The sequence below is a fragment of the Meriones unguiculatus genome, chromosome 10 (assembly GCF_030254825.1).
Source record: "Meriones unguiculatus strain TT.TT164.6M chromosome 10, Bangor_MerUng_6.1, whole genome shotgun sequence".
Taxonomy (NCBI): domain Eukaryota; kingdom Metazoa; phylum Chordata; class Mammalia; order Rodentia; family Muridae; genus Meriones; species Meriones unguiculatus.
The window spans coordinates 63,552,379-63,565,694 of record NC_083358.1 but is presented as its reverse complement, the minus strand read 5'-3'; the positions used below and the strand labels follow the sequence as shown (position 1 = coordinate 63,565,694).

Below are 13,316 nucleotides of genomic sequence, written 5' to 3'. Positions count from 1 at the left end.
CCATACAGCAATGTAATGATCTAGCTGGATGGCTACTCAGACCTTTGGTCTTCATTTACAGCTAGCTGACTCTATGCTCAAAGTTCATAAAGGTGAACTTGTACCCACAGAGTATCAAAGCTATTTACTTCATTTAAAACAGTTAAGAGGAAAGACAGTTGAAGCAAACCTAGCCAAATCGAAATTAATAAAAGTAATATCATACAGAAGCACTAGTCACCCACTTACCCACTTTCTTCAGCTCCTACCTAGCTACACGTCTACAGGGTGCTGAGTACTATTCACTGACCAACACTTCGGTTTTCGTTTGGTACTCATAAATTTATAGATTAAAAACAAAGTGCTCCAGAATCTTGTTATATGTTAGTTACCTGCTTATGCTTTCCCCAAGTCCAATGCTCCTACCTACAGGAACTTACCTTTTATAGTCACCTTGTTGTATTTTATTGTCTGAAAGCCCTGCACTGCACTCTCAGGAAAGGAAACTTTATTCTGTATATAAACTCTGGGCCTAATGCATATGCAGCTTCTTCTTAAATTTTCCTTAAATGTTTCTTTGTCCCTCTGCTTTGCTTCTTTAATTACAAGGAGGTACATTACACACATTACACTGGCTAAAAAAAAAACAGACCTGCAATACCAAGTGTTGGAGAACATGTGGTATTACAGAATTCCCATGCATTGCTAGTAAAAAAGAAACATAATTTAGCCTCTCTGAAAAAATCTTGGAGGCTTAAGTTTAAAGACACTACAGCACATATCTTTGTAATCTCAGTCCTAGTCTAGTGACAAAATACTCACTAGAATAATTTATCAAAGTAAAGTGAAAACTTTTGTCCATACAAAATTCCATTTATGAGTACTTATACTGGCTTGGCTAATGATTACCTAGAACAGAACAGCAACTCCAATATGCTTGGTGAACGGCTAAACTGTGATGCATCTATACAACTGACTACTCAGAAAAAAAATTACAATTACATATATACATCTTAGATGAATCTCAAAGGCAATGGCTAATTATAATTTCTAAAAGCTACATACTTTATGATTCTGTTTTATGACCGTTTTAAAAGCAAAACTATTCATACACAGTTGCAATCGAATATGGGCTTGGGAAAAAGATTAACTTCAAGGCTTAGCAGTAGGAAAGTTTGGGGGACAATAAAGACATTCTTTTCTTCTACCCAAGGAACATGCTACATAGTATCCACCTTTTTGTCTTCCCAATCATGTAAAGCACTGAAAATGATCCCTCACAGACATGCCTACAGGCCAACTGACCTGAGCAATTCTTTTTTTGAGACTTCCTTCTCACTAAGTCCAGGTTATGGCAAGCTGACAAAAAGTTAACTACCAGGATGGTACAGAATGACAAAACAAAAACCCCAAACCAAGGATTTACTATATAGCATTTTTTTTTTGAAAGTACATCAAAGAACCCAAGTAATGGAGCTAGAGAGATGGCTCAGAACTTAAGAGCATTTGATGCTCTTGCAGAAGACCCAGGTTCAGTTCCCAGGTCCAAATAGCTCACAACAAGCTGTAACTATATGCCCATTTCTGCCCTCCTTGGACACCAGGTATGCACATGGTGCACATATGCATGTGGACAAAACAGTCACACACATCAAAAAGATAAAAATAATAAAGATTAATAAAAAGCATTCAAATATCTACACACCATTTAGTTTTATTCTCATAGTGATGAAGCAAATCCAGGGATAGAAAAAAGTAATTGCCTACTGATCATACAGTCACCCTTAGTGAGGTCACAATTTGGAATGTTTGCTGAAGAGTGAGGAATTTATTAGATGGTATGAATACTAAGCAATTATATAACAAACCATTCCAGAGATTCCATCCTTTATATTATACTACACATAAAATTCAGTTTTAATTTTCATGCCACATTTAGATGACAGCAGAAAAATTAAATTTCTATTTCTATTGAGCCAAGAATAGTTTAATAAATTACATTTTAGTGTTGTGGGAATTTGGTTTCTTTAAAAATCCAATTGCATTATGTAAACATGTTTTTGGTTTAATCCCAGGTTTAGGATATGAGGCTGCTTCAGACTGTCCGCAGCACCAGACTATTTGTCTCATGTGGGCTCTGAGAAGAGTGTGATCTTTGCCAACTACAGACAATTTAATTCTTGGGACTCTGAGAAGGTATAAATGTCAGAGTCCAGAGAAAGACTGAGGAGCTCCCAGGAAGAAGGCTGTTATCATTGCCCCGAGGCTCCAGGCTGCTGCTGTTGCAGTTTGATGAAAAGTAGTTGGAGATATCCACTATAAAGACTGGACTTGTCCCAAGGAATCCAACAACCCTTATCAGCAAGAAGTAGCCAAAAGAGAACCATGTCCCCCCCTCCCCACTAACCTTCTTTCTCTGTTAGCTGGTGTTATGGTGTTGAAAGGAATTGGGGTAGATTAGGGAAATAGAGATATAAGAACCCAAATAAAATGGATAAAAAAATACAAGCTAACACTTTAGTCATTGAAAAAAAAGCTAAGATTAACTCTGTCCCAGAAAAAAACAAACATAAACCTCAGTTTTTGTTACTTGCTACACACATACACATATATATTTAGATATTAAAGAAAATAATCACTAATTAGTAAGTGTAATTACTCTTTATTTTGAGGGTGTGAGAAGACAGAAAAAGGAATTCAGATGAAAACAGTGGGTCCAGGAGATAGTTCAGAGGATAAAAGCAATTGCTGTTAAGCTTAATCAGAAATCAATCCCTGCATCTTGCGGTTTGCATGCCCCCAGCCCCCACCCTATACAAACAAACACACACATACACCACAAAACATTTTTTTTTTTTTTTTTAAGATGAAGAGAGGGAACTTAAAACATGTTGTTTGTTGGTTTAGTTTTTTGAGACAGGGCTTTAAGGTGCAGTCTTGGCCTCCCAAGTGCTGAAATGAAGGCTTGTAACACCATGCCTGACATATGTTGTGGGTTTTGAGACAAGAGCTTTACTGTATAGCACTAACTGGTCTGCAACCCACTATGTAGCCTAACACAGGCTGGCCTGAACTCCCTGATCTTGCTGCCTCAGCTATCTAACTGGGCACCACAAAGCCTAATATAATTTTCTTAGCCTCTTCTTTAAGAATAATTCATTTAAGACACCAAGACTCAGAAATAATTCTTTCCAAATAGCTCCTTTGGGAATATCAGGTTGCTAATTCTTAAGACTGCAGCTCCATTTTTGAGAGATCGGTAATCTTTCACATAAGGTACATTTAGGTTCAACTAACCATATACTCATAATTTCTATGTATGGTAAGAACAACATTCCATGAGGTTATTCTCTTTTTAAAGTGTTATTTTAATGTTAACTGGTAATAATTATTGTCTACAGTGTGGTATTTTGTGTATACAGCAGGAATGTCCAAATCTGGCTAATTAAACAGCTCCTCATGCTCTATTTCTGAGTTGAATGTTTTTAAATTAGCTATGCAAATGATGGTAGAGTATTTGTCTCTTTCTATACATGGCATGTTGTACTTATGATAATGCCCACTAGGTTAATCCAGGTTTCAAATGATAATTCCCAGATATTTAAGGGCTTGACGGTATTCTCCACGCATTTAAAACCAAGGGAGGAAGTGGTGGTACTAAGGATTGAGCCCAGAGCCTTGTGCTTATAAAATTTGTGTACATGCACGTGCGCATCAACACTGACCACACACACACACACACACACACACAATGTAATTTTAACAAAATTACTGACTTTTATTCCAACATACAGGAGTATTAAGCAATCAAAACACAATGTGACATTTTATAAATCTGGTTTCCAATTATCTAGAAAGTAAATACTAATATGACCAGTAGGAAATTATTTTGGTTTTATCCTAAAACTTATTTTTAAGCTTATCCTCTATCTTATTTAATATTTAGAGTGAAGTGACATGACATTATGCTTTAATAATAATTACAAAAACAAAGGTATGAGTTTGATTTCGTGGGTTTTAAACATCTGTAATAGTCACAATTACATGCTGCTATGTCCCAGATTCTATAATAAAACTAGAAAACAAAATGTGTGAGCCTTCAAAAGGCACACAACTTCGTAAGCAATAAATGTGGATAGGAAAAAAGTACAATACAACAATAAATGAACAAAGTAGCACAGTGAGAATAAGAATGGCTCATTGGGGAAGGTTTTACAGTGTTATCCAATTTGGCTTTTGACGGAGCCCAGAAATTTGATGGTAGAACGTTAAAAAGGTCTTTAAAAAAAATATCTTTAAAGAGATGGTCAATATTCTAAAATATCTAATGTTAAGTGGTAAAGTATATTAGTGGCTTCTAGGAATGAGGGCTGAGAGTAGGAACTGACTGGGAAGGTAAAGAAGGGAATCACTAAAGTAACGGAACATTCTGGGTAGATCTAATGACATTTCCCTAGATACATTATGTATATTTGTTTAAAAAAAACATCAAATTGCATACTTAGACACATATATGTAAAACACTCATATGTATTTATCATATGCAGTTTCTATTCCACTAAAATTGATTTTTAAAAGGGGACTTTAGAAATGGGCTACATTTTCTTTTACAAAAATGTTCTTATTTGAATGAATCATAAGGCAGTTCTCAGTATTCTAAGAAGAAAAAAATGCTTTCTCTAAATAGAGTTTAAAGCTCTAGCAGTTTCTTATTTTAGAATTCTAAAGACGCAATAGGCAAGACACATAGAACCTGGCAGAGATCCAAACACAACAGACTATCTTGGTTTATAAAATACTTCTAAAAACGGAATTTTCATAATACATGTTTCCATTTATAATATAATTATGAAATGTATGGGTAAGAGACTACTAGTGAGGAGCAGAAATGTTGTATAACTAGTGATTATGCTGAGCAAATTAATTCACACCTTTGAAATTATTTCAGTTCTAAAGCAGAAAGACTGGTTTACCATTATTTATGTGATTTTAAAGATTAAGTTCTTGTACATGGTTGAAATATATATACAGAACCTCCAAATAAAAGTCCCAGATGTAGATTGCAATGAAGTAAATGAAAAGCACTAAATACTGCACTTTCTGAAAATTTCACTGTTAATTTTGCATCTATTATATCTTACTAGATAATCACATGTTCATCTAAAATGTGATACTAAGGTTTTACTTTTTATAAATGACTTTCCCTTTATTTACTTTCTGCAAATGAAAGGATTATAGAGCTTAATTTACTTCTCTGAAAATATCATCTTTGAAATAACAAAACTATTACACCACAAGTGTTTTAAATGTTTCATATAACATTTTAGAATGAATATACATATTGATGAATAGGTAACAATATGAATAATTTTTCTTGAAAAACTATACAATAATAAAGCAATGCTACCTTTAGGGATCTGAAGGAGGGAGGCAGTTCTCCTATCTTTACTTTTTGTACTACTGAAAAATTTTCTAACTAATATCTGATGATTCTTTAAAAATAACGAAACCAGGTAGTGGTGGCACATGCCTTCAATCCCAGCACTTGGGAAGCAGAGGAAGGCAGATTGCTACGATTTCAATGCCAGCTTGGTCAACAGAGTGAGTTCTAGCACAGCCAGGACTACACAAAGGAACCCTGTTCTCAACACTCCCAACTCCCTCCACAAAGTCTTAGGGTGGAACCCTGAACTATAGTTCCCTCTTATTTTCTATACTTACAGAAATGTGAAAGGTAATGTTTGGGGTTTTGTTTTCACTTTTTTTCTTATTAAACAATGTGCCTGAGAATTCAGGTGCTTAATTCAGCACGAAGCACCAAGATAATAACTGATTAATGGCTGAAAAATCTGAAGTACCTACTTTTATAGAATGCATGTTTCTTTCACATTTATTTATTTGGGAGTGGGCAAGTAGAGTCAGAAGAAAATTAGTCCTGCCATCATGGGGATATTAAGTATTAACAGGTACAGTACCCTGCTTGTTGGCATCATGGAATGAACTTTTCCCTTTTGAAGTCATCTGGCTCACTTAGCTACTGACCATAAGGTTAAAAGCATGTGTTTTTAACCTTACAAAACAATACTAGAAAATAATTTTAAGTCCTGTCCTGCTGACTGAGGACAAATACAACAGATGCTTCTCTCTTAAGTAAATGCTTCAACTTTCACATCTATCAACTCATTAGCCTTCTGAACAGTACAGAAACAAGAGCTTAGCCACAACAGAAAACAGTCTGTACATGTAGGACAGCCGAAAACTACAGAAAGATGTAAATCCTGCTAATACACACAGAGACATCAGATGGAGTACAATACCTGCAGAGTCCTCTGGATCTGAGACGACAATGTGTGCATTTAATTCTTGTAGCTTGTGATGTAATTCTTCTAATTTTTTATTTGACTTTTTCAAAATGTTGTCTACATAAGCCAAATTTTTTTTATCTGTTGTGACTTTCCTCAGATTTTCAGCTCCTTCTTTGATTTTCAGTTCTTTCCTTATTTCTCTCTTTATTCGATCCTTGATGTCATCCAATTTCTGTTGCACCATTGTATCTGAAAAGTCTAATTTCTGAACAGCACTCACATTCTCAGAAAATGGAAGACTCCGGGAATCTCCCTATAATAAATAAATAAGTAAATAAATAAGCAAGCATAATTAAATCTAAAAAAAGCAAATGTACAACATTAATAATGTTTTTGTATCATGAAGAGATGATTTATTAGCTGAATTACATCTAATTTTCTCCTTAATGGGCAACACTATACTTATTTCCCTGTATTAAAACCATAAGGAGTTTTGCTCCATCTACTACGAGAATGAAGACCATTCTCAGCAATCAGACGTTTGACATCCCAAAATGTTGACATCACTCAACATCATCATGAAGGGGCACACAGTCATTGTGAAGAGCCCCAGGGGAACCCTATGGAGGGACTTCAATCACATCAATGTAGAGCTGAGTCTTCTCTGAAAGAAAAAGAAGAGGCTCCAGGTTGACATATGGTGGTAACAGAAAGGAACTGGCCACTGTCAGAACCATCTGCAGTCATGTTCAGAACATGATCAACGGTGTTACACTGGGCTTCCGCTACAAGATGAGGTCTGTGTATGCTCACTTCCCTATCAATGTTGTTATCCAGGAGAATGGGTCTTTGGTTGAAATGCGAAATTTCTTGGGTGAAAAATACATCCGCAGGGTTTGAATAAGGACAGGTGTTGCTTGTTCTGTCTCTCAAGCCCAGAAGGATCAAGTAATCCTTGAAGGAAATGATATTGAACTTGTCTCAAATTTAGTGGCTTTGATTAAGCAAGCCACAACAATTAAAAGCAAGGATATCAGAAAGTTTTTGGATGGTATCTATGTGTCTGAAAAGGGAACTGTGCAGCAGGCTGATGAATAAGACCTAAATTAATCCTGCTCCAGAAACAAGATCCTGAATTATAAGTTTGATTTGGGGTGTCTTTTGGAACAATAAAACTAATTGATTTGCCTGTCAATAAAAAAATAAACAAACAAATAAATGAATGAATAAATAACACTATAAGGAATCGTAAGCTCAAACACTCTGTCCACTTACAAAGTAATATTATTTCACAAAATACATTTATATTAAAGTAAGCTAGGCAGGATGGTTCAGACCTTTAATCCCAAAGGGAAACTGAGGCAGAAGGCTTGTAAGGTTCACGGTCAGTTTGGGATATACAGCAAGGCTTTATCTCAAAAAATCTAGATATGTACATAAATTATAACATACCTACATATACAGGCATCACAGGGTTGTGTAAATATTGTTAAATTGTCACTCCCACATTATAAACTCTGGGCAAGTTATTTAATCCTTAAGGACTCAAGTTAGTAAAAGGAAATTTATAAATCCGGAAAAAAGCCAGAGTAACCCTGAGAGTATCAACAATTAATAAATGGGACCTAATGAAATTGAAAAGCTTCTGCAAGGCAAAGGACACTGTCAAGAAGACAAAATGGCAGTCTACAGAATGGAAAAATACACTCACCAACCCTACATTCAACACAGAGTTAATATCCAAAATATATTTTAAAAACTCAAGAAATTAAATACCAACAAACCAAATAGTCCAATTTAAAAATAGGGTATTGAGCTAAACATAGAATTCTCAACAGAGGACTCTCTAATGGCTGAGAAGCACTTTAAGAAATGTTCAGTGTCCTTAGTTATCAGGGAAATGAATATCAAAACAACTCTGAGATTCCATCTTTCACCTGTCAGAATGGCTACGATCAAAATTCAAGGGACTATTCATGCTGGCAAGGATGTGGATCTAGAATACTCCTTCACTGCTGGTGGGAGTGCAAACTTGTACAATCCTGTGGAAATCAATCTGGAGGTTTCTCACAAAATTGGGAATAGATCTACCTCAAAGACTCAGCTATTGCAGTCCTGGGCATACACACAAAAGATGCTCCACCACACGACAAAGACAATTATTCAAGTATGTTCATAGGAGCTTTATTTGTAATAGCCAGAAACTGGCTATTTCAGTCCCTCAACTGAAGAATGGATAAAGAAAATGTAGTGCGTTTATACAATGGAATACTACTCAGCTATTAAAAACAAAGACATCATAAAATTTGCAGGCAAATGGCTAGAACTAGAAAATATCTTGAGTGAGGTAACCCAGACCCAGAAAGACATGAATGGTGTATACACACTTATAAGTGGATATTTGCTATCAAGTACAGGATAACCATACCACAATCCACAGATCCAAAGAAGCTAAGTAAAAAGGAGGGTACAGGGGAGGATACTTGAATTTAACTCAGAAAGGTAAATAGTCATCTGGAGTAGATGAAAAAAGGGAACCGGAGGGGAGAGGGAGCAGGATCAAGTATGGAGAGAGTGGATGAGAGGGAGGACTGGGAGAGAGAATGGAAAGTAGTGGGGGCCATTTCTGGGACAGGGGAAGCACCAGGGAGTCTAATAGTGACCCTAGCTGAGAAACCTTGCAGCTGGGGATATGGAGCCTGAAGTTGCCACCTCGTGCAGCCAGGTGGGACTCCCAATGGAGGAAGACACCAACCCACCCACAAAACCTTCGACCCAAAATTTAAACTTCCTACAAGGTGTGCAGGGATAAAGATGGAGCAGAGATAGAGGGAAGGGCCAAACAATGACTGGCTCAACTTGAGATCCACCCCATAGGAGACAACCCCTGACACCATTAATGATACCCTGTTATGCTTGCAGACAAGAGCCTAGAATAACTGTCCTTTGAGAGGTTTCATCCAGCAGCAACTAATGGAAACAGATGCAGAGACCCACAGCCAGACAACAGGCCGAGCTGTGGGAGTTCTGTGGAAGATTGGGAAGAAGGACTGAGGGAGCCAGAGGGGTCAAGGACACAAGAAGACCCACAGTGTAAACTAAACTGTGCCCATGGAGGCTCACAGAGACTGAACCACAAACCAAAGAGCATTCATGGGGCTGGATCTAGACCCCTACACATATGTAGCAGATGTGGAGCTTGGTCATCCTGTGGGTCCCCTAAGTAGAGGCTGTCTCTGACTCTGTTGCCTGCCTTTGGATCCCTTTCCCCTAGCCTTGTCTGGCCTCAGAGGGAGAGGATGCACTTTGTCCTGCTGAGACTTGAGGTACCAGGGTTGGTTGTTGTTGGGGGGGGTTCCCTTCCTCTGAGAATGAAGAGAGAATGGGGGAAGGGGTATGAGGGTGGGACTGGGGGGAAAGTATGGGGGAGGAACTATGATCAGATTGTAATGTAATTAAATAAGTAAATAGAAAAATCTCAATTTAATTATCTATAAAATCTAAACTACATACTGTGACCTTTCAGAAATATTTGGTAATTCAAGACATTGAGAAATTTTAAGTCTAATTTTGACACAATAATCACTTAATAAAAGCATTACTAAATTTTAAAGGTGAATAATGTTATCTCTATTTAAAAAAAAAACAACCTAAGAAACAAATTAGTTAAACAAAGTATCTTTCTGGCTACTTTTTATCACTTTACAATATGTATTAGTCTTGTGAAGATGATATTCAGAATTCTCTATATATTTTTCATAGCTAACTATCTCACCAGATTAAGTTTAGTTGCCACAAAAACATTACCAGAAAATATCTCTAAATCGTGTCTTGAAAAGTAAGATGGTGCCTATTTTCTTAAATGGAACATCAGCTCACTGTTCTGCATTTAAATTAAACAGCCATTTTTAATTGTCTAATGACACGAGTAGTAATGGACGCTCTGAACATTCTTAAACTCTTGAGGAGTCAATATAATGGGTCTCTGAGAAGAGCCAAGTTTGTGGATGAGATGGAAAAGAAGCTATTTCACTGTGCCGCATGTTTACATACCTTTGGAAATGCTTGTCACACATGTATATATAACTACATCCTATTTAAATGTTTGGTATATTACCTTTTACATCTAATTCTTAATCTCTAAAAACATATGTATCATGTAAAGTTGTGGGAAAAGTGAGCTAATGGTAGCATCTTATATAAAAGATGAGGAAGCTGACTTCTATTAATTTGTTTCTAATATTCTTTTTAAAAAATTTTTATTTTTATTTTACATACATTGGTATTTTGACTGCATGTATGTCTAAGTGAGGGCATCAGATCCCCTGGAACAGGAGTTACAGACAGCTGTGAGCTGCCATGTGAGTGCTCGGAATTGAACCTGGATCCTCTGGAAGAGTAGCCAGTGCTTTTAACCAGTCCGTTTCTAATATTCTTAAGGCTAAGATCTCCCTGACATTCTGACAAAAACAAAACATGCTATCAAAAAACAAACAAACAAAAGCGCTCATATGCATGTCTATACACTACTCTATACTCCATGCATCTCCCCTAAGCTAATTTCCTACTGGCTTTAAATTTCTTGCTTTTATCTAAGTGTATTTAGGATGATCTTCTTCCCAGGCTAAAATAACTGTTCGTTCACTCATTCACATAGTACTGGTGATAAAATTCAAGGTGCTTCACATGCTAGCCAAGCACTCTACTACTGAGCCACATCTCCACAGTTTCTTCAACATATATAATCCTGTGTGTCATCATTTTAGTTTTCAATTCACCTTAGGTGAGATATTGAAAACACCAGCCATATGACAACTGCCAAAGAATAAGAGTCTTATGTAAAGCAGACTGAGGAAAACACACACACACACACACACACACACACACACACACACACAAAAAAAAAACCTAGATGAAAAAAGACTTAATCCAACCCCACTAGATATTTTTCTAAATTCAATTCTTGTAGGTTCACCAGATAATATCACAGAAATTACTTGAACGTGTTCTCGGATTAATATTATGCAATAAGTTACAAGTCCTCTTGGTTCATGGTATCTTTAGCATTTCAGTAATTTTTTTCCTTATTTTTTTTATAGGTCAAAAAAATACCCAATAGTTCTGTTTAGTAAACAGTAAGGTCCAATCATCTCAGTATTTGTGTTTTTGTAACTTAGTCATGGAATACAGTGATAATACAAACTGAAAAAAAAAATCTAACATTTATATAACAGCTTTAAGGGCTGTTAAAATGAAGAAATAAAAAAATCTCAAACATTTGATATGAAATCTTTGAAGCCCCTTGCTGCCTTCAACTCTTTTCTTTTCAGATTGTTCTCCAAACTTCAACACTATTAAGTTATGGGAAATTACTCTGAGAGACCATTTTCTTGGCTCTATCACCATGCATGTTATACCTTTGGAATATATAGCCTTTCTGTCTCCAACTATTTCTTTCCAGTTTCTTCTTGGCCTAGGCAACTTTTTTGTTTCAAAATTCATGACAACCTTCCTGGGAAAAGAATTTCCAGCCAGTGTTCTCCCTTAAGGGTTAAATGACTATCCTCTAGGCTGTAATATGGATCTTGTTCAAATAATTATCCCTTTATGTTATTTGATCACTCCAAAGACTAAGAGGAGATTGAGAGCAGGATGATACTAGCAGATAAACATTTAAAAAAAGAAAAGAAAAAAATGTTACTTAAAATAATTTGTACACACACACATACACACACACACTTTAATTAAAGAACTCAAGCTTCCTTCTTCCTGATAAAAAGTATACCTTTGGAAACTCAGAGGCAACCCAGGAATCCATAGTCGGAAAATCAGGTATAAACTATGACCGATAGCAGATTGGCTTCCTCTTCTTTTCAATAGATATGACTTTTTAGTAACCATATTTTTACTCTCTTTATTTTCTGTGACATGAGTCAATTATCTTTAGGACAGGAAAAGGGAGTGTACACAATATAGTCATTAACTTAGAATAAACAAATGTCTCAGGTACCAGATTCCACTCCCCAAATGTTACACCATCCCACCCTGACTCTCACTACTTAGGCCTACCTACCCTGCAACTCTTTATAGGCCAGCTTGACCTCATAGACATCGTCCTACTTCTGGCCTCCAATATACAGCACCACTCCCAGCTATTATTCTCCTTTTCAAACATTTTAGTTAGAATAAACTGAAAGTGTATTTAAAAAAAACAAAAAAACATAATTTTCTTACATTTACAATAACTAAAATAAGGTATTTAATCCTTTAAACTGATACTATCTCCCAAAATACAAAATCAGCTCTAATGCCAGGCACCATTACTAGGCAATGAAATAATACTCTTAGCCTGATTAAACTAAATTAGCTAGGGAAAATAGTTTATAACCAGTGGATAATCCTTATTGGTAACTTCTGCCTTAGTATTTTCTGTTCAGGAAGAACTGACTGTCTTACCTACCTTAATTACTAGCTTCACACTTCTATCTACTAGTTCAGAACTATTTTTAACTCTATAAAATAGAGTGCTGCCTTCCAAAGTTGATACTTGTTTCACCCTTCTACAGAAAAGTGTAGTGTAAGTAGCATATGCCTATTATCTCAGAATTTGGAAGGCAAAGCCAGGAAAACTAAGACTAACTGGTCTAGCCTCAGGTCAAGGCCTGCCTAAGTAACAAGGCAAGAAAAACAAAGCAGCAGGAAGTTATCTATCAAGTCCCAGGTCCTCAACTGGATCCCCAACACAATGTAAAACAACAACAAAAACAAAGTTGGATCCAACTTCTAAATACAAAGTCCCTTATTATATTTATTAATACTCTCTCGAAGTATGGGAACAAGAGAGGAAAACGAGTCAATGAGCTTTAAATATAAACCTCAATTACCAACGTGTGCAGATTATCTATCATCACCATCACATTTAAAGAGGGGCCCTAAAGAGAATAATACTCCAAGGACAATGCATGGAGAGGACTAAAACCCTGGCTCAGATGTAGCCCATCGACTCAGTCTCCAAGTGGGGGCCATAGTAAG

The 13,316-nt window shown here is 36.3% G+C and overlaps 1 protein-coding gene and 1 pseudogene across 3 annotated transcripts in view; one reads left to right on the top strand and one right to left on the bottom strand.

Moving 5' to 3' along the window:
- Positions 1-13,316, bottom strand: part of Pkn2 (protein kinase N2) — a 104,733-nt gene that overhangs the window by 62,617 nt on the left and 28,800 nt on the right. For all 3 annotated transcript variants that reach the window (XM_021643422.2, XM_021643425.2, XM_060392596.1), the window contains one exon: positions 6,297-6,597. In XM_021643422.2, coding sequence (XP_021499097.1) covers positions 6,297-6,597 — 301 coding nt within the window. The remainder of the gene's footprint in view (positions 1-6,296; positions 6,598-13,316) is intronic.
- Positions 6,798-7,422, top strand: LOC110552268 (large ribosomal subunit protein uL6-like; annotated as a pseudogene).